Here is a 24,973-nt window from a genome sequence, read left to right as displayed (position 1 = left end):
ATAGACAGATATAGAAATGTAATATACACATACTATAGATATATGTAACATAGAGATCGCTATATATTAAGCTGTCTCTACATTAAGATATAGATGATTTATATAAGATATAGACATCTGTTTTAAGACATAGAAATTTCTATATATGTAGATCTATAGATACCTATATTATATAGATATTGTCTATATACCGATAACTATATAGATGGGTAAATATCTCTCTCCATAAAGAGCGCAGATACAGAGAGAGAGAGGACAGTAGATAGATATATAGATCCATCTTACTGGTTCTGTCCCTCTGAATAATCCTAATACAGATTTCCTTGTGTACCTATGACAAGACCAAGACACAGAACCAGCCCCCTCACAAATTCCCACTCATTGCCTCCTAAGCGATTAGCTAAACTGCCCATCCCCACTGATCGATTGGAACAAATACTTGCTAACCAAACTTTGGTGAAGTTTCTCTCCCTCCTTCAGTCCCCTGAACTTAGACTCTCGTCCTCTGATCCAGCAGACGGCTCCTCCCGAGAGCAGGCTGGTCCCAGGGTAAAGGGTGTCCCATCATGTGGCCCTTGCATCCACACCCCTACGCCTGGTCCTTTCTGGCCTGTTCATTCCTCTTTATAAAAAGAAAGCCCTCTCACCTCCCTCTTGGGTTCTCAGTCAGAGTGTCTCCCTGTGGAACAGTCCCTTCCCTCCTCCCTTACAATAATCCTTTAGAATAAAGGTTCTCCTTACTAAGTCCAGATTTATTTTTTATTGACAGCTGCAGGGAGGACTTTGGGTTTGTTTTTTTTTTCTCTAGGAGCAATAGGGAGCTATGGGGTGCTGAGAGCAAGGATGTGACAGGTGCGGGGCCACCCCATGGATCTGGAGAATCCATGAAGAGGCTCAAGCCACAGGCAGAGTTAGGAAGCAGGTGGATTTAAGCTGCATTTTGGAGGGCGAGTGGGCAGAAGCGTGAGAAACAGAGGCAAGGTCTCTGGAAGTCCCCAAATCTCTGGCATAATAAATTCCAAGAGTTTCACCATTTGTAGCAAGAATCGTGCAGGAAGGCGGCCCAGGATCAGGAGGGGAGAGTCAGCTTGGAGCAGGGGTAAAGGGTAACAGTCCCTGTGAGTGTCGTTCATCAGGAGGCTGAGAGCCACAGAGCATCAGAGCCTGACAGAGGAAACTGAGGCACAGAGCTGCCCTGTGACCTGAGTGCAGCCGTCCCACGTGCCCCTGGCAGAGCCAGGATCCGAACCCTGACTCCCTGCCTCCCCGATTCAGCTGGTCCCACTGCTCTCCCCTATTCCCTGAGGAACTGAAACGTGATTGATTACTGAGTTTAACCAGGGGGACAGGAGTGAGGGCATTCTGGGTAGGGGAACATCAAGTGGAGAGGTGTGGAGGCTGAGAGAGGGAAAGCCAGGTGCAGGACACGGATTATAATAGTTACTAGCAGGTGTCAGCCCTTCCTACTTGCGAAGTGCTGCGCTAACCACCCAGAGGCTGTTACCTCCTCTGCGTCTCCCCCTGAGGTCAGAACTATCATTATCTCCATTCTACACAAGGGGAAACTGAGGCCCAGGGGGGCCAGGTTAAGGACTCAGCAGTGCAGAGCCCTCTCCCCTCTGACTGGGGACATGGACTAGGAGGGGGTGGCTCCAAGTCTTTCTCCGCTGCTTCGCGCCCCCAACCCAGGCCCCAAGACAGGAAGACAGTGGCCAGGACAGCCCTGCTAGAGGGAGGGGGAGGGACCGGGCCAAACCGCGGACAGCATTTCTCAGAATTTACAGTATGGTGGGAGGAGGGGAGGCTGGGGCTGCCTCCACGTCCCCACAGCAGCAGGGAGAGATGGGGTGATGGGGGCAACCCCAGGCTCATGCCTTATGGGAGGGGACTCCACTCGCCTCCATCCTCCCCACCTCTTTGAGTTTCAAGGTGTGGGGGGCCGCACTTGGGGAGACTTGAGGGGGACCCCCTATACCCAGGCTCTAGGACACGGGTGCATGAGTGTTTCATGTCCCTACAGTTTCCAGCACAGGCTTGTACATGCATGTGTCATGGCACACATGCACACCCGGGCCAGAGTGTGTGTGTGTGTGTGTGTGCACGTGAGTCAACTCAGGCCAACCAGGCATTTCACCCCCAGTCACCAGGGCACACCACAGAGCCGGGGCTGGTGGGGCTCCCCTACTCCCATCCCCCCCTCAGGCAGTGTGTCCAGGCGGGGACCTGACAGGGGGCCAGGTCCTTCCACATCCCCTCAGCATTCTGTGCCCAGGTCCCTGATCAATCTCTTCCCTTCCATCTCTCAGATGCCCCTCTGTCCTCTGTGCCTGGCAGACTCAATGGCACTTAAAAATATTTAGGTGAAATTCACAAAACAGAAAATTAACATTTTAAAGCGAACAATTCAGAGGCATTTAGTGCGTTCACAAGGCTGTGCAATACCACCACTGCTATCTAGTTCCAAAATACTGTCATTCCCCCCAAAAGGAAACCCAGGGCCCATCAAGCAGTCACTCTGACTTCCCCTCCCCCCAGCCCCTGGCAACCACCAAACTGCTTTCTGTCTCTGTGGATTTGTCTGTTTTGAATATTTTGTATAAACGGAATCATACAACATGTGGCCTTTGGTGACTGGCTTCTTTCACTCATGTTTTCCAGGTTCAAATGTCACCTCCTCCAAGGGACCTTCCCTGACCTCCCCCGCTTCCCAATGCCCGAGCCCTCTTCATTTCATGTCACAGTCTTAAGCAGCATCTGACAGAGTCCTGATTGCCTATTTGTTCACTCAAAGGCTGCCCACCTTCTTCTCAAAGACACGGGCTCCAAAGGGCAAGGAAATGGTTTCATCCTCTCTGGAAAGTTGTCAGTGACTGAATATGTGACTCTCTCTTCCTTGTCTCTTGACATGTCTCCCTCCCTCCACCCCATAACATGGCCTTGGCTTCCTTGTCAAATTTCAGGTTCAATTTGACAGTATGTTTCACACAACTGCTGTTTGACAGGTCCCATCCCAGATACCAGGGTTCCTGCTGAGAACACATCAAACGGACTTTCCCCCACAGCACCTTCGTACTTCATCCAAGTTGGAGATACGCTGCCAAACCTGGTGACACGGGATTTAATGCCAGTTGAATTTGTTACCAGGAGGATTGTTCTGCCCACCCTCCCACACTTGTCCAAAATGGATTTTAGTGGAAGGCAGTTTTATAAAAAAGAAGAGAAAAACATGTGCATTTCCCTTCCATGAATCCACCTGAGGAAGCAGCTTTACCTGCTCTGCCCCTCGTATCTCAGAAAAGGTCAGGAATAGGGATGGGACGAGCACCTTGGCTGTGAGAGCAGGGGGTGCGTGGCTGCCCGTGGGAAGATGAGTCACAGCAACACTGTGGCCAGTCCCCCCCACCCCTCAGACAGTGAGCCAGCTCTCCTGTGCTTCAGTGGTGGCTTTATTTATTTTCACTCAGCCTCATACACCACAGGATGGAGTGGGGTGGGGAGAGAGGGACAGTTACAGCAGAAATATGCTCAGAAACTCCCTGGCAGCCCCGTCTCACTCGGAGAGGAAGCCAGAATCCTCACCTCAACCCACAGGCCCTACGTGACCTGTCCCTATCACCTCCCTCTCCCCACCTCCTCCCACTGTCCCCCTTGATCACTCAGCCTCAGCCACATGCACTTCCTTCATGTGTCTCCATCTCACCAGGCATGGTCCTGCCTCAGGATCTTTGCACAGACTGTTCTCATTGCCTATATCTCATTGCTCTTCCTCCTCTCCCCCATACATGCATAGCTCCCCCAAGTCTCTGCTCAGATGTCATCTTCTCAGCAAGGTCCTTCCTGATTTCTTTATTTCAATTCTTATAACCCACCCACCACTACCTCTCCCAAGCCCCCACCTCTTTTCCCCCTATGATACTTATCGTCATTGATCCTACTGAACATTTTCCTTGTTTATTTTTTATCTATCTCCCCCACTAGGCTGCCAGCACCACAGAGGCAGGAACCACATCGGTTTTGTTCATTGCTCTTTCCCCAGAGCCTGGACGTGGTGTATAATCAATAAATAGCTGCTAAATGAGCAAGGGAATTTTTAAATGAAGGAATGTATGAACAGTTATTATAACTGAGCCGTAAGTGTAGCCTCAACCTCCCTGGTGGCCAAAGCAAAAAGGGAAATAGAGTTAGTTACATTCTCCATGAGGATAAAACAATCCAGTTCCCAGGAAAAGGCCCTGTGCCAAACCATTTATGTACTTCTTCTCAATTAATCTTCCCAAGAAGTCTCTGCAGGATGTGCATGTTTGGAATCCCTATTTACAGTTGAGCAAGGGAGACTCAGTGATGTGAGCAAGACCGCCCAGCTGGGATGAGATGCTGGTCTTGCCCAGCTCCCAAATCCATCAGCTAACCACTAACCACTAAGCCAGAATTTCCCAGTAGCCTGATTATAAGAATTACCTGGGTGCTAGGAAAAATTTCCAAGGCCTGTCTCCTGAAAAGCTTGGATTCAGGAGGTCTTAAATAAACAAGCACTTGTAAGTGATTCTTTTGATCAAAGAAGTTTGAGTGATTGTACTTCATGACACAGGGTGAGAGAGACAGAAAGACATGTGCTAAGCAAAACTCGAAAACATTTATAGGAACATTTAGGAGACTACCTTTATGACCTTGAGACATGAAAGAATTCTTGAACAGGACCAAAATTTGCAAACCATAAAAGAAAAGATTAATAGATTTGGCAATATCTGATTTTAAAACTGTTGTTCAGGTATGGAAATTCCTTTAAAAAAAAACCATAGAGTTACCTTATAACCCAGAAATCCCAATCCTGGGCATAAATATCTGGAGAAAGCTCTAATTCAAAAAGATATACACACCCTAATGTTCATAGCAGCACTAGTTACAATAGCCAGGACGTGGAAGCAACTGAAATGTTCATCAACAGATGACTGGATAAAGAAGATGTGGCATACACACACACACACACACACACACACACACACACACACACACACACACACACACACACACACACACAATGGAATACTACTCAGCCATAAAGAAGAATGAAATAATGCCATTTGCAGCAACATGGATGGACCCAGAGATTATCACACAAAGTGAAGTAAGCCAGACAAAGACAAATAGCACATGATTTCACTTATACGTGGAATCTAAAAAAATGACACAAATGAACTTATTTACAGAACAGAAAGAGACTCACAGACATAGAAAACAAACTTGTGGTTGCCAAAGGGGAAGGGGAAGGGATAAATTAGGAGTTTGGGATTAGCAGGTTCAAACTATTATATATAAACTACTATATATAAAATAGATAAACAACAAGGTCCTACTGTAGAGCACAGGGAACTACATTCAATATTTTGTAATAACCTATAATGAAAAAGAATATGAAAAAGAATATATGTATAACTGAGTCACTATACCATACACCAGAAACTAACAAAACATTATAAGCCAACTAAACTTCAGTTTAAAAAATAGATAAAAATGATCATTTCACAAAACACACCAGAAATAAAATGAAAAGACAAAATCAGAATCTCACAAATTCTGTGAAATGTTTGTATGCTTGTTTTAAGAAAACCTGAGTGAGAGACTGAGGAGAGAGGGGGCTTTGATTAGCTCTGGGGGTTCCAAGGTCCCTGGGAGACCCTCCCTGCAGAGTGGTCTTTTCTTCTGTCCAGCTGGGAGTGCGTGTGCTGTGGCTGAGAGGTCCTCAGGGGCACAAGCAGACAGGGAGAAAGAGAAAACTGAACCCCCTCCAGATATTGCTGACCTGTTCCACTGGCTCAAAGCTCTGACCCTACACACAGAGGAAGCCATCTGAACTGGGTTAAATCTGACCCCCAAACTGAGTGGTAAGCAGGGCCCCAAGGGGACCCTAAGAAATGAGGAGTCAGACGTCCTGAGACGTTGCCTCCTCCTTCAGAATGGCCCTCAGTGTGTCTGTTCCTAACCCTCTATTACCATCATCAGAACAGGAACCCCAAAGACCAGAAAGTGTCCTCATACTCGTTACCAAGCTGGGCACTGAGGGAGGGGCATGAAATTCATGAGTAGGTGGATGAGGGGACAAAAAATTATAAATAAATGAGTGAGAGAATGAATGAATGAACAAATGATGAGCAAATGAGCACATGAATGTATGAGTAAATAAAGGAATGAATAAAAGAATGGACCAATGGATGGACGTTTGGGAAGACAGATGAATGGATGGGTAGATAGGTGTATTGATGGGTGGGCAGGTATGCGGGTACATAGATAAGTGTTTGCGTGGATGGATCAATATATGGAAGGATGGATGGAAGAAAGGAAAGAGGGAAAGGACAGACAGAGGGGTGGATGAATGGGTGGGTGGGTGAGTTGATAGGCAGGTGAGTGTGTGGATAGATGGCTGAGTGGTTAGATGGATAAACAGATGGAAGGATGAATGGATGGATGGGTGGATAAATGGATGGGTGGATAGATGGATGGATAGATGGACGGATGGACAAATGAGTAGATGAGTGGATGGATAAAGGATTGGGTGGGTTAATGAGTGGATGGATGGATGGAAAAAGAAAGAAAAAGTGATTATCCAAAACAAATATTTTTGTCAGGATGGGGGCCATGGTATGATCCAAGGTACCCCAGCCTTTCTTCCTAAAGTTCTGGCCTGGACACTAAGACGTGGACCCAACCCTCAGCCAGGCCACCCCCTGCTTCCCATAAGCCTCACCCAGTCTTGGGAGCTGGGTCAAGGCCAAGTCACTCACATCTCCAGACAAACCCACGATCAATCCCAACTACACCCTTGCAGGCCTGGCTTTGCCCAGGGGAAGCCCTCAGATGAGGCCCTGGCCACCCTCCCAGCCTCGAGGTACTCTGCCAGAGGCTTGGGACTTGATACGCAATTTGTGGGGCAGAGAGGGCTGAGCCAGATCCTCTAGATGGTTCCCTGGGACAGGGCAGGCCACCCCAGGAGACAGCCCCATGGGATCAGCACTGGGTGTCAGCAACATATCTGAGGGCCCTGAGACCCGGCAGCCAGTGGGAATGGTGGACCACAGCCCCCAGCAGGGTCTCAGCTCTGGTCTGGGTCCCCCACGCTTATCCAGGAGATGACAGCTGAAGAAGGTGGCAGGGAGAGCAGCCTGCAAGGCCATGTCCATTCTCTTGGGGGTAGGGGGTGCAGGGTCCTGGAGGGACCTGGGGGAAGTGGCCAGGCCAGTCCACCTGTGGGCCACCAGGCAGCCCCAACATCCTGGAACCCCAGGGTCCAAGGAACACGATCTCAAGAAGCAGTCATGGGAGCTAGGTAGAGAGGGGAGTGGTTCAGCCCTAGGGCGGGGGTCTCCAGTCCAGGGGGACTCCCACAGCAGAGCGGGCAGGGTCCGGGTACCACCGATGGGGGGCAGGAGGCCAAAGCGATGCTTGAGCGCACGCAGCTCAGCCCTAAGCAGTGCGTTTTCCTCAAGCAGCGTGGCCAGCCTGCCCTCAAGGGCAGCATCATTGAGACGCCGCTTCTCGCGGGATCTCTTGGCTGCTTCGTTGTTCTTCCTCCGCTTCTCCCAGTAAACCATGTCCTTCTTCTCTTCCGGCATGAACTCCCGCTGCCGACGCACGGCCGAGCCCCTGCTCTGCCCTCCCCGCAGGGTCTTTCTGCAACCCTGAGGGACATCTGGCAGGGCCAAGAGACCCAGGTCCATGGCTGCCTGGTGGACCTGGGGAAGAGAAAATGGGTCTAGGACTGGGGCGGGAGGCTGAGCTGGAGGACTCCTCCCTCTAATTTATCCTGTGTGTCCACCATCCCCAATGGGACTGGGGGGCTGGTGGAGTGGGAATTGGGCTGAGGACCAGGGTAGAGGCAGAAAGCGGTGTAGCAGAGAGAATGGGGAGCGGGTGGGATGGTTAGACATGGGTGAGGCTGCCTGAGAGAGGCCGCTCAGCTGGGAGAAGGCTTAAGAGTAGACCACAGACATGATGGAGAGCTGGTTGTGCGCCACATCCTCACGTGGATGCGGGCTCCTTCCCGGGGATTCTTACCGCAGAGACGGTCAATGGAGAAGCCAAGGGCTTAGTTCAATCTGAGCTCCAGGGTAAGATTCTTAGAGACCCAGAGAGACAGAGGAGGAAAGCTGAACCTAGAAAGAGAATGTGTGTCCATGGAGTAAAACTGAACCAAGTTGGGGTCAGAGAATAAGCCACTCCTCATATGAAAATTGCCAGGATTGTACACTAAGATCTCCACTATCCGCAGCTAGAGTCTTGCACCTGCCCATCCATCCTACCTCTGTATTCATAAGGTCATCTATTCACCCATCCACTCACTCAACTATCCATCTGTCCACCCCTCTACCCACCTGACCAAACAGCTCACATTCCATCCATTCATCCATTCATCCACCCAATCATTTATCCATCCACTCATCTACTCATTTGTCCATCCATTCATCCGTCCACCCATCCATCCATCCACCCATCCATCCATCCACCCATCTATCCATCCATCCACCTATCCATCCATCCATCCATCCATCTATCAATCCATCCACCATCCATCCATTTATCCATCCACTCCTTCAAAAACCCATCCATCCCCATCCAATTGTACAGCCCTCTGTCCATCTACCACTCACTCATCCATCTAACTATCCATCTAACTAACTCACTGATAGCTTCATTTTAAAAATAATGGAGTGCCTACAGGTAAAAGAAAAAATAGAAAATTGGACTTCATGAAAATGTTTAAATTCTGTACCTCAAAAGACACTATTCACAGAGTAAAAAGACAACCCACAGAATGGGAGAAAATACTTGCAAATTATATATCTGATATAATATCCAGATTATATAGGGATTAACATTCAGAATATCTAGAAAACTCCCAAAACCCAACAATGACAAAACCAAACAACCTAATTTAAAAATAGACAAAGGACTTGAGACATTTCTCCAAAGAAGCTCTATAAATGGCCAAAAAGCCCATGAAAAGATGTTCAGTATCACTAATCATTAAGAAAATGCAAATCAAAACCACAATGAGATACCACCTCACATCTTCAGGTGGCTACTATCAAAACAACAGAAAGTAGCAAGGGTTGGCCAGGATGTGGAGAAACTGGAACCCTCATGAACGGCTGGTGAGAAGGTAAAGTGGTGTTGCCGAGTTGGAAGATAATACAATGCTTCCTCAACAAATTAAAAATAAAATGACCATATGATCCAGCAATTCCACTTCTGGGAACAGTCAAAAGAACTGAAAGCAGGGTCTCAAAGAAATATTTGTACAACCACGTTCATAGCAGCATTATTCACAATAGCCAAAGGGTAGAAGCAGCCCAAGGGCCCACTGACAGACGAACAGATGGGCAAATTATGGTCCAGCCATACAATAGAATACTATTCAGCATTAAAAAGGAAGGAAATGCTGGCACACGCTATGACGTGGATAAACCTTAAGGACATGATGCTCTATATAAGCCAGACACAGAAGGACAAATACTGTATGTTTCCACTTACAGGAGGTCCTTAGAGCAGTCAAAACCATAAAAACAGAAGGTATAATGGTGGGGCCAGGGGCTGAGGAGAGGGAATAATGGGGAGTTAGTGCTTAATGGATATAGAGCATTTCCGTTTGGGAAGATGAGAAGAGTTGTGAAGACGGATGGTGGTGATGGCTGCACAATACACGTTGTACGAATGTATTTAATATCACTGAAATGGACTTAAAATGCCCAAGCGGGTAAATTTTATGTTATGTGCATTTTATCACACTAAAATATTTTAACAGTAATAATAAAAATATTGTGCCTTTACTAAGTGGCAGGCATCTTTCCATCCATATATTCATTCACTGGTCCCACTCATCCATCTTTCATTCTTCCGTTCTCTCATTCATCCAACAAATCCCTCCTGCATGCCAGTCATCCTTCCACAAATCCATCCATTCTTCTATACATTCCTCCATCAATCCATCCATCCATTCCACAGGAAAACAACTGGCAAGAACTTCCCATGTGCCTGGTGTTCAACAACCAAAAATGCTAAGAATGGGGGCAGACAGAAGAATCAAAGTCACGCGAGTCTCAGCTCCTGGGGTGGGGCTCAGAAAAGATGCCCAGGGCCCCTAGCGATAACCCAAGGATGGGAGACCACCTCCTTTGCCCCAGCCCAGTTTTTCACATTGGTTTTCCTGAAAATTCTAACACAAAAGTCTGGGTTCTACCAACCACCTGGGTTCCCGGCACCTAGGAGGTCCTCATCTTCTGTGATTCTGATCCAAAACAGGTTAGCATTGTGCATAGGTAATAGTAAATAAATACTTGTTGAGGGAGCGAATAGACACTTAGATGAATGAAAACAGAACCTTACTGACACATAGAGAATGCTTCGCCCTTCCGCTGAACCTGTGCTAACAGCTCTTGGCCTTAGTGTCGGTGTCTGCGTAAGCTAATGAAGGTCATGTCTGAAAAAGGGCAGAGGCATCAGCGGTCAAATAACAACACTCTTAGGAATTCAGCCCATGATCCCAAGTCCACATTTCCCACTGTATGTTCTCAAGAAACCCGGTGGCAACAGTGGTCTGAGAAAAAAGTAAAAATAAAAATACATTTGAGAACTATTGCATACCTTATTCCTTATGTGACGATCACAGAGATATGAGAATCATTAAAGGCTCTGAGAAGTCCTGCAAAAAAAGTTTAACTTTGGTTTGACTTGGAAGTTCTCAAAAGCACTTGACCATGAAATACTGACTTCACCAAATACTGTGGGACCCATATTTATTTATTCATTCACTCATACAACCCTTGCCAGGTCCTAAGGTGGTTGGTTGCCACATCAACAGAAGAGAACCAGCCCCTCCGCCTTCACAAAGCCCCCAGTCTCATGGGAAAGGTGAGAGTGAGCAGAAGGAAATCAGCCCAGAGAGGGTCTGTTATCTGCCCAAGTCACACAGTAAGCCAGTTACAGGACTAGGATTCGAACACAATCTGTCTAATGTGTGGGTTTGTTCATACCATGTGGCCCGCTCACAGCTTGGAGGGGCTGCTGTGTCTGGCAATCTTAGCTGGGCGTGGAGAAGAAAAGCCTTGTGGGGTTCTCAATCTCTAAAGTCAGCAAGAATTCCTAGTCACCAGAGGGAATCTGGCACCTTGCCTGGGACCCCCTTTGAGAACTCCTAGTCACCGGGAGGACTCTGGCACTGAGGCCCAAGACCCCCCACTGAGGCCCACTGGGCATCTGGTACCTGCAGCCGCACATCCCACAGGCTGGAGAAGCATCTACAGTTGATGCAGCCCAGTCCCCAGGAGCCAGGTGAGGAGCCGTGGGTTTGCACCTGCCTGCTGCTCACATCCAGGCTCTGTTCCCAGCAGCTACACCAAGCTACATAGCTTTGCCCAGGTATCCAAGTTCACTGACCCCTTTCAGGCACCTGAGGCCACCACGCCCTCTGTCGGGAGAGTATTGTCCCAACTTGAGGGAAAGGAAACTGAGGCACAGGGGGAGAAGTGGCTGGCCCAAAGATACTCGGGGGTTCCAAAAGTAAACCGCCATTCCCTTCCCATCCTTTCCCACCACCTGGCCCCAGCCTAGACATCTCCTGTCCTACCTGGGCCCCTACCAGCCTCCATCCTGGTCCCCACAAATCCACAAGCACCTCAGAAGGGTCTTTATAAAACTCCATCCTCAGCTTTACAATCTCTGGGATGAGCTTATGAAAATATGAGAGTCTTAGATTCCTAGGAACAGTGCTCATGTGTGCCTCAATTCACCCTCGTCTCCACCCAGGGTCAGGGGATAAACCAGGGAGGAAGACACTGCATGAATACATTTTGGAATAAACCAATGAGTGCATGAACGGTTTATAGAATGAACCAAAGCGTGCACGAATGGTTTTTGGAGTGAACCAATGAATGTATGAGCATTTGAATAAATTAATGAATGAGTGAAATGTGAGTGAATGAAGGAATAAGCAGATGAAGTAATGCTCAAGGGACCGGGGCCCTGAGGGTGGGTCCTCTCTCCCCCGTAAAAGGCTGGGCTTGGGTCTCCCATCACACAGAGAGCTCATCGGAGCCTCAGCCAAGACAAACCCCAAGATGGGGTGTCAATCAGGGTCCCTTGTCCCACTAGCCACAGCATCCTCCTGCCGCCCACCTTGTCCTGTCCAGGAGGCCCTCAAATGGGGTCCTGACCACATCCCAACTACAAGGATGCTGACAAATGCCCAGGAGTTGATGTGCACCAGCGTGGGGTCAAAGTCACATCCCAGGGCCCTGGGGCCAGCATCCAGTAGGCACTACCCAGGCTCTGGGAGGATGGATGGGGGTGGAGGCAAACCCAGAGATAACTGAACTAGGGGCTAGCTGGGCTGGAAAGGGAGAGGTCACAGTCCAGGGGCCCTTTAAGGCCAAGTCAAAACCAGCAGATGCCTAGAGAAGAAGGCTGAGCGTGGGCTGGCGGTCAGTTAGAGGAGGGACAGACGACTCTCACGCCAAGCCAGTGAGGCAGACGAGAGCCTGCCTGAAGTCCCTCCTCTCTGTGGCTTGCCCTGAGCCCCCGCTAACCACCACCCCGACACCTCCACAGGAACCCAGAGGGAGATGGGGCAGTAGATAGCGCAGCTGCCCCGAGTTTATTTAGAGAAGACCCAGCGAGGGCTGGGCTGGGCCTTCCTGTGGTCATCAAGGAGGTGCTCATGGAGGGCGGGCGAGACAGGGGACACTCCTTGTGAAGCAGCCAGCAGGGGAAGAGGAAACAGGAAGAGGGTCTCCCTCAGAGATGGCCCAGCACAACTCCTCCCCAGCCCCATCAGCCTCCAAAGCCTCCATGACCAGCAGCCATCAAAATTCTGCTTGATTCCCTTGAGTGATGGGGAACTCACTCACATTCATGAAAGCCAGCTGCTGTGAGGCTGGGTGACCTGTCGTGGTCAAGAAGGTTTTCCTGGAATGGAGCTAAAAATCCACATTCATGGGACTTTTCCCTGTTGGAATGTGAAAGTTCTTTCTGTGTGTCCATGGAAAACTCCTCTCTCTGGCCCCTAAGATGCTCTGAGGATTTGACAGATTGATGCTTACATTCCTTCATTCCTATGCCTCTAAGGAAAGCAGTCATGTTTCTTGAGCCCCTACTGTGCACCAGGCCCTTGCAGCGTCTCACTTCACACTCATCACCACTCTGAGAGAAACATTCAGTCATTATCCTCATTTGACACATGGAAAAATAGACAAGAAGTCAGGTGACCTGGCTGCGTCGGCACAAACAGAATCCGGATGCAGCAGATGCTAGAGCCCATACCTTATCTGCCACATCACAGGGTAAACCTGGCTTTTCCCACTTCTTCCACTGAGGACCCAGTTTTGAGTTCATTGAGCACCTCTGAAGACTAGGGAGCAGTGTCTGCAGAGGATAAGGGGTCCAGAAACCAAACAGCTAGCCACACGGCAGGGCTGGGATCAACACAGGAGCCGCTAGTATGAGGCACTGGATGGGCAGGCTGGAGAGCTAAGGTCTGCTTTAAGTGGGCTCAAATCCTCCTTCCCAGCTGAATGTGTTTGGGCAAATCACTTCTGCCCTATGAGCTTCCAATGCCTCACCTAAAATGACAGCAATAGTAGTACCCACTTTGTTCATTTTATAAAGAATAAATGAGATCCTCTGTGTTAAGAGCTGGTATAACATAATGGTACAAAATGATCTACATGGCTTTTTATTTGGTGGTGGTGGGTTAGAGGGTTAGGACCCTCTCTCACTAGATTTCAGCTGCCAGACCCCAGTGGTTACCTGTGTTGTAAATACCTGTGAGAACCCTGGGGGACCACCCAACACAACAGTATTAGGTTACAGATGATGAACTTGGATTTCTGCTCAAGACGGTGGACTAAGCATACACCAAGACCATCCCATTCCTCCCCCAAAGACTTGGAAATGACAGGGAAGTGCCAACTTGAACTAGGGGCCAAAGCAGAGGTGCCAAGTATGTGACAAGGTTGATCCCTCCTGTGGAAGTGTAGGACCCCCTCCTATAGGAGGTCAAGGGCCCCTATTCTCAGAAGACTCGAAAGACAGGGGAAAATATCCTGAAGAGATGAGGGATTCACAACCACTTCATGAAGTTGCCACCAACTCCCCCAGTGGAAGAATTTACACCTGCAAAAGTAGAGATGATCAGTGTGATCTCCAGAGAGTTTGACAATGAAGAGATCAAATGATGCAAAAAGATAAAAGAGGGAATACTAGCCATAAAACAAGAACAGGAGATGATGAAACAAAAACAGATAGATAATTAAAAAAAGAACTAAGGGTTCAGATATGAAAAATATAGTTACTTACACTATATATAAAAATCAAATTTCTTCTGTATAGCACAGAAAACTATATTCAATATCTTGTAATAACTTTTAATGAAAAAGAATATGAATACGAATGTATATATATATATAGAGAGAGAGAGAGAGAAAGAGAGAGAGAGAGAGAGAGGGTGGTTTACTAAGCCCCAGGAAAGTGTTTCATGTTAATTCTCAAAACACCTGCATGTGATGGGGACTATAAATACACACACACACACACACACACACACACACACACACACACACACATACACATACACATGACTGGGACATTATGCTGTACACCAGAAATTGACACATTGTAACTGACTATACTTCAGCTAAATGAATGAGTGAATGAATGAGTAAGTAAGTAAGTAAGTAAATAAATAAATAAATAAAATATAGTTACTAAGAATAAACTCAAGAGATAGGTTGACTAGTAGAAGTCGAAACCAAAACCCAGGTTTGGGAAGAGAATTACCAAGGTCACAGGGAATTTTAGTGGCAGACATGGAATTAGTACTCTAAGCCCAGTTTTTTAAAGTCCAGGACTGAGGTCTCGCGCAGGACCTGAGACTTGAGGCCGTCTGCAGCTCCCCAAGGGTGTTCTGAGGCTTCCCCTTCTCACTTTCCTGTTTTCTTTCCTTTATTATAAGGTTGATGTTGAGCTGGACTCCAGCATCTCTCCCTAATAAGGAACAGGACTTCCATCCCCTGACTGCGCAGGGTGGGACAAAGGGTGTCAAGCAAATGGACAGCCCTCTCCCCCCAAGTTATAATTTAATTAAACAGAATCTTAAAGTCCGAAGAGGAACTGATTGAGTGTAACCTAGAGGAATAGCTAATAGTGGCCACGGGATGCTGGACTGGTGACATAATGTCACTGAGCTTTGGACTTCTCATCTGTAAAATGGGTTCAAGAGTCCCCATCACAAGCAGGTGTTTTGAGAATTAACATGAAACACCTTCCTGGGGCTTAGTAAACCTCTTCTTTGAGCCCAAGGATACCCCAGATGAGGACAAAGCTATAATTACTTGGAGTCTCAACCACCAACACAAGAGAGAAAAATTTTAAACCTTGAAAGGACAAAAAAAAAAAAAAAGAAAAAGGTTAGAACAAAATATGAATCAAAGAAGAGAGGGTGGGCGGCCTCACAAATTCCCCACCCTTGTGGCCAGAGGGCACCCACAAGCTTTCCCTTTGCTCCGTGTTAAGACCACAGATAGAAATAATCATAAATTCTCTGGTGGGTGTAAGACTTTGAACATCCCCAGGCAAGATATAGCATTTGAGTGGGCCATGCACACTTGGAAAAATTGTTCACCCCTATCCCTCATAAGAGAAAGGCTGATTTGTTTTCATTTACACAATGAGATACTGGGTTTTGCCAGCTAAAATGGACAAAGATTTTTAAAATGATAAAACCCAGTGCTAGCAAGGATGCGGTGAGATGGGCACTTCTGTAGCTAGAAGGTGGAGGTGTAAATTACTTCCTGGCAAAACAATTAGGCAATGTGAAACAAAGTTGGACTCACACCCTGTTTGAAGAATAAAGATGGCACTTCCCTCCCACCTAGATCACTGCTTCAGGCATCTCTCTATTCTGGTCACCAGCCCTGATATCCCTCCTCAAATACAGCACTTAGAACCTCCTTCACTTACTGACTTCTTACTGACACTTCACTCACCTCCACGTGCTGTTCCTTCTGCCTGATACACTCTTCCTCCTCCCTCACCGCTTAACTGGCCAAATCTTACTCATCCTTCAGAACTTAGCCTAGATGTTACCTCTTACAGGAAGCCTACAAGATTGACACCTCTTTGCTAGGCCAGGAGACCCTTTTGGGCTCCCAGTGCCCTGTGTCTTTTCACCATCACCACCACAGTGATCACTCTGGGTCTGCATCTCCCTGTCCACAGATCTCCAGAATAGGCACTCAGTGAATACAAGAGGAGTGAAATATTTCGAGAAGGGATGGGTTCTGTGTAGTCCCAGAGGGCAGAGCAAGGACCACGGAGAGGGGGTTGGAGGTGCAGTTGGGGGCCAGCATCTGACAGAATTTTCTATAAATTCCAGCTCATAAACCCAGCAGAGGCTGCCTTGAAAGGTGATGAGCTGCCAATCACAGGAGGTATGCAAGTAGGGGGATGGGAAATCACTAGTCTTAGTCCCTCTCTCTGACCTCTCCTGCTCAGACTTAGGGGGCCTGGGTTGAAGCAGATGCCTTCCTCCCCAAGCTGTTCCATGTGGCTCTCCACTGACTCAAAAGGTGGCGCAGGGAAGACAGGGGACCCACAGGGGCTGTTCCCATGGCCCTGGGGCAGCCCAGCCCATTCCACGGAAGGGCTTCGGAGTCCCAAGGGGCAACACTCTCACAGAGTTCAAGGCGCCCAATAGAGCCTCGGGGCCCTGCACTCTCACTCTGAGCGAACCCCCGCCTCATAAAAGCCCCAGCGAAACCGACCTCTAAAACCGAGAACCCTGTGTGGGAACTCAGATTTCAGGGGAGAAAATACAAGGCACTCTGGGGCTGCGGCCGGCCCTCCCCTTCCTGGGGCACGGGTAGAGGCCGGAAGCCGTTGATAACCTCTGTGCCCAGCCCACAAGCCCAGCTGGAGTCCCCCAAGCCAGGAACAGGCCTTGATAGACAGGAAGGAGGCAAGGGGGTGGGAGCGGGGGAGGGGTGCCGGGAGCCAGGCCAGGCATCCAATCCCAGCTGTACCAATGATGCACTACACGACCTTAGGCAAGTGTCTGGTATTCTCTGAGCCTCAATCTTTTCACCTGTCAAATGGGTACAAGGTTGGTGCCTAGACTGGTAAATAACACAAGTACATGCCTAGTCGCAAAATGTACGAGATGTCCTATTCTTCAACTCTGTGAACTTCAGGGAGGCCCCCAGGGCTCACAGGACCTGATCCAATGGCAGGCCCCTGTCCCTTCTCAGAGTATCAGCTCAATGGAAGCTCACGTAAAACTCACATGGGAAAAAATTCATCTTGGGGACCTTAAGTCCTCCATCCTTGGCCAGGCAAGTCCCTCAGACTCTACCTCCCCCTCTCTCCAGCCCAAACCAGAACAACCCTGCCAAATGAGAGGAGCCTCAGATTTTTGGTGCTGGCAGGCTGGGGTCCAGCTGCCTGGCAGAAACTTGAGGCTCCCTCCCCAACCCAGAGGTGGCGTCACCAGGGAGGGCTGACGGCACCTGGCACCAGTCACCACACAGACCCACTTGAAGGAAGCTCAGAGGTGTTTCATGTCCAGCCAAGGCCAGGACCCAGCCAGGAGGGTCTCTCTTCCATGTACCTGGGTCCCCAAACACCCCTACAGGTGGCCAGACCCCATCCAGGCCCAGCAGGCCCTACAGACACTTTAATCTTGCATGAAGCCAAGCAGCTGTGCCTCCTCTGGCTCCTGGAGATAGGCCTCCTCACTGTTCTTCCTCCACACCAGGCATGGTCCCACCTCAGGGCCTTTGCACAGGCTGTTCCTTCTGCCTGGAATGCTGTTCCCCCAGATACTCACATGGCCCCTTCCTCACCTCCTTTAGGCCTCACCTGCCTGCCTGACCCCTAGGCTAAATCATCACCCACAACCATAGGCCCATTGATTTTCTCTCCTTACCCTGCTTTGTGTTTATTCTGGGCACTTATCATTCCCTTACTTTTTAATTACTGGCTGACTATTTGGCTTAGTGTCTGTCTCTGTCACTAGAATGACAGTCCCTGAGGACAAGCACGGCAGCCCTCTGTGTCTCCAGGACCTACAACAGCACCTGGCACATGGTAGGTGCTTAGTAATTATTTGTATAGCGATTTGTCAAGTGAAAAATGAATGTGAACATTGTTTAATTCCCACAACTTCTCTGGAAGTCAGGTTTCCCCCTCTTGGCCAGAGAGGTTCAGAGAGGTTCCATGTCTTGCCCAGGGTCACACAGCAGATCCCAGGTGGGTTTGGAATCTGGACAGCTGGACCCCAGAGCTCACTCTCTCCAGCCATGAGATATGGCCAGAGGCGTGGCAAGTGCTGAAGGCCAGGATGCAGCTCTTGGCTCAGGACTCAGTACCAATGGAGCCTCTGGGCCTCAGTCTCCCTTCTGTGAGATGGGCCCAGGTGCACTGAGAAGCAGCTTCTGGCCCTGGAAGCTCTGCCCTCCACCGCAGAGGTGCTGCCCCTCCCCCATCTCAGCAACTGCGCTCAACTTGGGGGCATCCCACTTTCCCAGCCCCCACCCCGAGCCTGGGATATACTCTGGTTCCCAGAAACAGGCTGGAGCTATCCCTCAGCGGACCTCAGGGGACAGGGACATGGAGACTTCTCTGGGTCCCAAAACACCCACTGGCATCATCCGGGCCCTGTCTGGGTGCCCAGCTCTGCCTGCACTAAGCACTTTACAGACACTATCTGCTGGAAGATCTCTTCACCACACAAATCAGATTATGCCACTTTCCAGCTTAATACCCTCAACAGATCAAGACCACACTTCCTTGCCCCACCCATGGGACCATGCCCTGTCCACACAGAGCTGATCTGCTCCAAGCTCCAACCACTCTGGCCTTCTGACCACTTGGACTAACCACAGGGCCTTTGCACATGCAGTTCCTGCTGCCTGGAACACTCTTCCTTGGCTCCCCTAGTTTCCTCATTCTCATCCTTTGATAGTAACTTCTCCGAGAAGCCCTTCCTGATCCCCCAGGATGGATCAAGTGCCCCTACTCTGCACCTACTGAACAAAGGTGTTTCTGCTTCTCAACATTTATTATTGAAGTCATTTTACACTCATTCATATAATTAATTGACTAACATCTCTCTTTCTCCCAAGAGGCCAAGGCCTGTGTTTCTTCTCCCCAAGGTATCCCCAGAGCCTGGGGATAGTAGGTGCTTGATAAATACTTGAATGGATGAATGAGTGCCCTGAATCCTAGCATCTCCCCCAGGTTCCCATTTTACAGGTGAGGAGACTGAGATTTGCTCACCAGAGGGGACACCAGGGCTCCTGACTCCTCCTCTGCAAAGCCTGACCCCACCACTATCCCAGCCTGACTTATAAAGACCAGATCGACCTGGACCCAGGGGCTGCTTGCTCAGAAGAGATAATGGTTATAACCCTGGATCTCCAGAATAGAGCTCCCTGGACCTAGCTGCCACTGTTCAGCAGTAGGGGGAGAAATGGGTCCGGGGGAGGGACCATCAAAAGATACTACTATCCACAGAGTAAAAAGGCAACTCACAGGATAGGAGAAAATATGCAAATTTGCAAAATATATGCAAATCATATAGCTGATAAGATCCAGAACATACAGAGAATTCCTATGATTCGACCACCGCCACCACCATCACCACAACAGAAAGCCAAATGGCTCGATTCAGAAATGAGCAAAGGGCTTGAACAGACATTTCTCCAAAGAAGATCTGCAAATGGCCAATAAGCACAGGAAAAGATGCCCAACACCACTAATCACTGGGGAAAATGCAAATCAAAACCACCATGATGGGGATGGGGGTACAGCTCAGTGGTAGAGTGTGTGCTTAGCATGTATAGGGTCCTGGGTTCGATCCCTGGTAACTCCACAAAAAAAATAAATAAAGTAAATAAAGTGGACTTCTTAAAAAAAGAAAAAAAAAGAAAAGAAATGAAAAAGAAAAAAAACATGATATAATGAAAAAGAATTTGAAAACAAATATGTGTACATGTATGTCTACGTCTGACTGAAACATTATGCCATACGCCAGAAATTGACACAACGTTGTAAACTGATTATACTTCAACTTAAAAAATTTTTTTAATAATTAAAAAAAAAACCACGATGAAATACAATGTCACACTCATTAAGACGGCTACTCTCAAAAAACAGGAAACGACAAGCGTTGGCAAGGATGTGGAGACACTGGAAGTATCGGACACTGTTGGTGGGAAGGTATAAGGTACAGCCATAGTGGAAAACAATCTGGCAGTTCTGGAAAAATTGCAGTCTAGAATTACCATATGATCCAACAGTTCCACTGCCAGGTGTGTAACCAACAGAATTGAAAGAAGGATTTTGAAGAGATAGACTGTGTTTATAGGAACATTATTCATAAGAGCTAAAATGTGGAAGTAAGCCAAGTGTCTATCGTCAGGGGAATGAATAAATGAAATGCGGTCCAGCCATACAATGGACTATTACTCAGCCTTAAAAAGGGAGGAAATTCCAGCACCCGTGCCGAGGTGGATGAACCCTGAGGACGTGACGCTCAGTGAAAGAAACCAGTCAGAAGAGAACGAATGCTGTCTGACTCCACTTCTTGGAGGTCCCTAGAGGAGTCAGAGTCATAGACAGAAAGTAGAATGGTGGGGGCTGGGGGCTGGGGGAGGAGGTGTTTTTACAAGATGAAAAGAGTTCTGAAGACGGATGAAATGTAGGGAACAAGGCTTGACTGGGGCATGGGAAGGTCTCTGGGACACAAACCTCCTGCCCCCTTGGCTCCAAGTGAAGGAGCGACTCCCACCCTCAGTGCCAGCCATGGGTGGGGTGGGAGGCGTCCAACCTCTTCCTTCCAGCCGAGCAGGACCCAGAGCCCCCGGGCACCTGCTGCAGCCAGATGGTGGCCAAAGCGTCACTGCTCAATAAGAATGTGGATGATCGTGGACTAGGGAGGGAGAGAAGGAGAGAAGGACAGAGGAAGCAGGAAGGGCAGAGAGGGAAGGAGAGAGGCAGGCAGAGTGAGAGAGCGCACGCAGGGCCACCAACCCACCAACTACCACCCCGAGCTCGACAGACTCTAGCAAACAGCAGCGGGAAGTCTGTAACCATCCGTTGTCTGCAACCAGGCCCACTCCCATCCTCCAGGGCCGCTGGTCTCTCACCACCTTCACACTGGACCCTAGCGACCCCCAAATCCTTCCAATAACTGTGGATCCCCACAGTTATGATTGAGTCAGACTTCACAACAGACCGACCCTGAGCGCGGACACATGCAGATCTACACAGCAGCTGGAAGCTCCTCCCCACCAGTTGCCAGAACACGGCTGGACTCCAGAGAAATAAACCCGACCCTCCCCGACAGCCAGACTCCTGGAAAACCACCCGACAGCAGACCCTCCCGGGCCCCTTCCCTGAAGCAGCATCTTCTAAGACCTCAGCCCACCACCCTGACCCTCCCGCGCCCCACCCCCACATCCACAGAGGGCTGCAGCCTCCCAGAAGGACCGACACTCAGGGTGCATGGAACCTATTCTTTTTCATCCCATTAGTGACGACCAGGTGACAGCTAGCCAGACATCAGCCATCAACAGCTGCACCATGTATGGGGCCAGGGGCCAGGTGTGGGGGGTGACACCCGCAGAAGGAGCAGAGACACACAACAGGCGGTCTGGATCACAGAGATGGGAGGAAGGGCGAAGATGGAGGTGAGAGGAGAGGTGGGCTGCAGGGAGAAGGGGGCTGCAGGAGGGACCCCAAAACAGATGTCAGTACGGGGAACTGAAGCCTGATGCTCTCACACACGGCTCCATGGGGCCTGCTCCTGGATGCCTTCTCCGCTAGGCAGCCCTCCTTGCCCCTTCCCCAGGGCAATGCCCTCCTCCTTGCTCCCCCTCAGGGCCACATTATTGGGGGAGACTGAGATGAGGTGGAGGGGGCCCTCCAATGAGGGGAGAAGCCCGTTCTCCCTCGCCCCCACCAGCCAGAGAGCTGGGGCTTTGGATGGGGAGACAGAGTGGCAGAAGGAGACAGGCTCAGGTCATGGTCACACCCAGAGAAACGCCAAGAGCCACAGACCCCCAGAGCCAGGGACCCAGAGAGAGAGCAGAGACAGGGAGAGGGGCACAGAAAGAGCTGGAGCTGGGGCGGGGGAGTGGGGAAAGCTGGAAGAGCGGGCAAAGGCTCGGAGACAGTGCAGGAGAGGGAGACTGTCCAGAGAGATAGGGGCTGCGATGGGCAGGGGGAGGTGGTCCGGGTGCGGGGTTCCCAAGCCCCCTCCCCCTTCCCTGGACATCAGGCAGCCTAGCTGGGCCTCTCCCTGCCTGCGAGGCTCACCTCAGGGTGGCTGTCTCCCCGGCGAGTCCAGCGTGAGCCACATCAGCCGCGTGGGGCCTCACACTCCTCCGCGGTGGAGTCACCGGCGCTTCCGTAGAGGCGACACCCCGGCCCCCCCTGCAGTTCGTGGCTTTCCCCGCAGGACTGCGCCCCCCGCCCCCAACCTGGTGTCGGTCCAGGGAGCAGGTGCTGTGGGCTGGCTGGGGCCCAGGGTGGGCCACCAGGGAGCAAAGAGCCCCACCAGGAGGGCACACACAGAGAGGGACCGGCTACTCTAGCCACTAGGGGCCCAGGAAGGGACCAAAGCTACAGCCTCTCATTCCAACCCTTTAAAACCCTTCTGCATAGATCCAGAGTGCTTGCTTAGCATGCGTGAGGTCCTGGGTTCCATCTCCTGTACCTCCATTAAACAAACAAACAAACAAACCTAATTACATCCCCCTCCAAAAAATAAATAGATAGATAATAATTAAAAAAAAAAAAAAAAACAACTTCTGGATAGATCAACGGGGCAAAGGGAAGAGGATCCTTTCTCTCCTTACATGGGGGACACTCTCCTGCTCAAACACCTTCTGTGGCCCCCATTGCCTTTCAGATCTTCTAATTCCTTGCTCTGGACACACCCCTCTCTGTCCAGCCTACCCATTAGAGGAAACTGTGGCACAGAACACGTAAGTAAAGGGCCCTCAGGAGAAAGTGATCTAAATCTTTAACTACAGTATAAGTTACCTGAGTGCACATCAGTAAACCGGGATGGAAGGCATCCCAGGCAGATGGAACAGTCCATGCAAAGGCTCAGAGGAAAGGATCAACATTTATATGTTTGGGGAACTCTAGAAAGAGGTGGAGGGACTTGATCAGAGGTGCTTGTAGGAAAGGTCCCATACGTGGCCCCTGGGGCTGCTGAACAGACTGCAGGGGGCCTGGAGGTGGGGAAGAGCCTGAGGCACACTCCTGCAGGCTGTGGTGGGTCCCAGAGCCCGGCGGATTTCAGGAAGAATCACCACGCGGTGGGTTCCAGCGGGTCTTGACTTGGGAACAGCGGCACCTGGTGGTCCCGGCGTGGGACTGCACCCTCCTTCCTTTAATACATTTTTTGCGAGCCCCGCGGAGTTCCCGGTGTATTCAAATATTTTAAAACTCCTTCATCTATAAAATAAGTTCACTTCAAGCAATAGTCATGTAATGAACCAAATCATAATAATGGCTGTAAGAGAAATGCAGACGGTGAATATTTGACTAATATTTGATGTAAATAACTGTCCAGTAACTACATGAACTTTAATAAAACTGAACTAGCTGCAAACAGTACAGTTCGGGAAGCCACGAAGTCGGGGCACTCGTGTACCACTAAATTTTCCTTCTTTACTCTTTAGTGTTAAAACAAGGGACAACATAAGGTTTCATAGGCTTTAAATCTTACAATTTTATTTTTCGACTATTTCTCAATAAAGCTGGAAAAATCAGATGAAGTAAATAAAAAATAAGTTTCCATCTTAAAGACATTATTCAGGTTCAGCACTACAGTCCATGTATGAGCTACTATTTACACTTGCCAACAAAAAAAGATTATAACTCATAATTTGCAATGTTTTGCTGTTTTAATAAACACAATAAAATCTCCAAGCAGTCATAGAGAACACAGAAGAAGAATATAAAATAATAAAATTATTGTTATTATTTGCTACCTGAGTGACTACTAAGTGTCCAACTTTGTTCTAATCACTTTACACATAATAACCTCCTTTCATCCTCACCCCAACCTGTGAAGCAGACACCATTATTACCCCATTTTACAGATGAGGAAACTAAGACACAAGGATCAAGGTCATGGCTCAAGATTACACAGCAAGGAAGTGATAGAATTGGATTTGAACCCAGGCCAACTCCCTGTAGGGTGTGTGTTCTGGACATACTGACCTAGAATTGGTGTCAGGAGAAGGGTGATCAGGGACCACTTCCTTGAGAACATGGAAGTTTAAAAAGTAGAGGAAGGGCATTTTAGTCAGAGGGAACAGCAGCACAACTTCTATGTCCAGTCACAGACATAGAAAACTTATGGTTAGCAGAGGGGAAGGGGGTGGGAAAGGATAAATCAGGAGTTCGAGATTTGCAGATACTAACTACTATATATAAAACAAACAACAAGTTTATACTGATAGCACAGAGAACTATATTCAATATCTTGTAGTAACTTATAATGAAAAAGAATATGAAAACCAATATATGTATGTACATGTATGACTGAAACATTATTGTTATTATACCAGAAATTGACACATTGTAAACAGACTATGTGGCAATTTTAAAAATTATAATAATCCATCCTTTCAAAAAGCAGCAACATAGTGTCCAGCATAGGGTCATAAATTACTAGAAAAAAAATAAGTACATGGTAGGTGCTCAATAAATACTTCCTGAATTTAAAAAAATAAACATTGTATAATATCCTCCTGAAGGCCTCTTCCAGGAGTCAAGTTTCTATTCAAGCTGACCTTAAATGCTGCAGTTATGCAGAAACCAAGCCAGACTTACAGAGAGCAGTCTCAGGTACAATTCAGTGCATATCACGGTAGCACTGAACTGTGATCAAAGTTAAGCATGCCTGTGG

The 24,973-nt window shown here is 48.8% G+C and overlaps 1 protein-coding gene across 3 annotated transcripts; it reads right to left on the bottom strand.

Moving 5' to 3' along the window:
• Nucleotides 1-3,438: 3,438 nt before the first annotated feature.
• NFILZ (NFIL3 like basic leucine zipper) lies at nucleotides 3,439-22,439 on the bottom strand. 3 transcript variants are annotated; one of them, XM_064479868.1, is made up of 4 exons: nucleotides 22,363-22,439; nucleotides 10,636-10,693; nucleotides 8,050-8,147; nucleotides 3,439-7,727 (listed from the first exon to the last, which is right to left on the bottom strand). In XM_064479868.1, exon 4 carries the CDS (start codon nucleotides 7,710-7,712, stop codon nucleotides 6,849-6,851), a length of 864 nt encoding a protein of 287 aa, XP_064335938.1. In that variant the 5' UTR covers nucleotides 7,713-7,727; nucleotides 8,050-8,147; nucleotides 10,636-10,693; nucleotides 22,363-22,439; the 3' UTR covers nucleotides 3,439-6,848. The 3 variants fall into 3 exon arrangements, 2 of the variants coding, with proteins under 2 accessions (XP_064335938.1, XP_064335939.1); XM_064479869.1 differs by lacking the exon at nucleotides 22,363-22,439 and having other exon boundaries at nucleotides 10,636-10,761; XR_010378071.1 differs by lacking the exon at nucleotides 3,439-7,727 and having other exon boundaries at nucleotides 7,802-8,147.
• Between the last annotated feature and the right edge of the window lie 2,534 nt (nucleotides 22,440-24,973).

The sequence above is a fragment of the Camelus dromedarius genome, chromosome 27 (assembly GCF_036321535.1).
Source record: "Camelus dromedarius isolate mCamDro1 chromosome 27, mCamDro1.pat, whole genome shotgun sequence".
In the NCBI taxonomy this organism is placed as follows: Eukaryota; Metazoa; Chordata; class Mammalia; order Artiodactyla; family Camelidae; genus Camelus; species Camelus dromedarius.
The sequence above is the reverse complement of the archived record's forward strand: the minus strand, read 5'-3'. Positions and strand labels throughout refer to the sequence as shown.

What these genes read in the sequence shown, in the direction of transcription:
- NFILZ (XM_064479868.1), bottom strand. Translation starts at nt 7,712, where the DNA reads ATGGACCTGGGTCTCTTGGCCCTGCCAGATGTCCCTCAGGGTTGCAGA.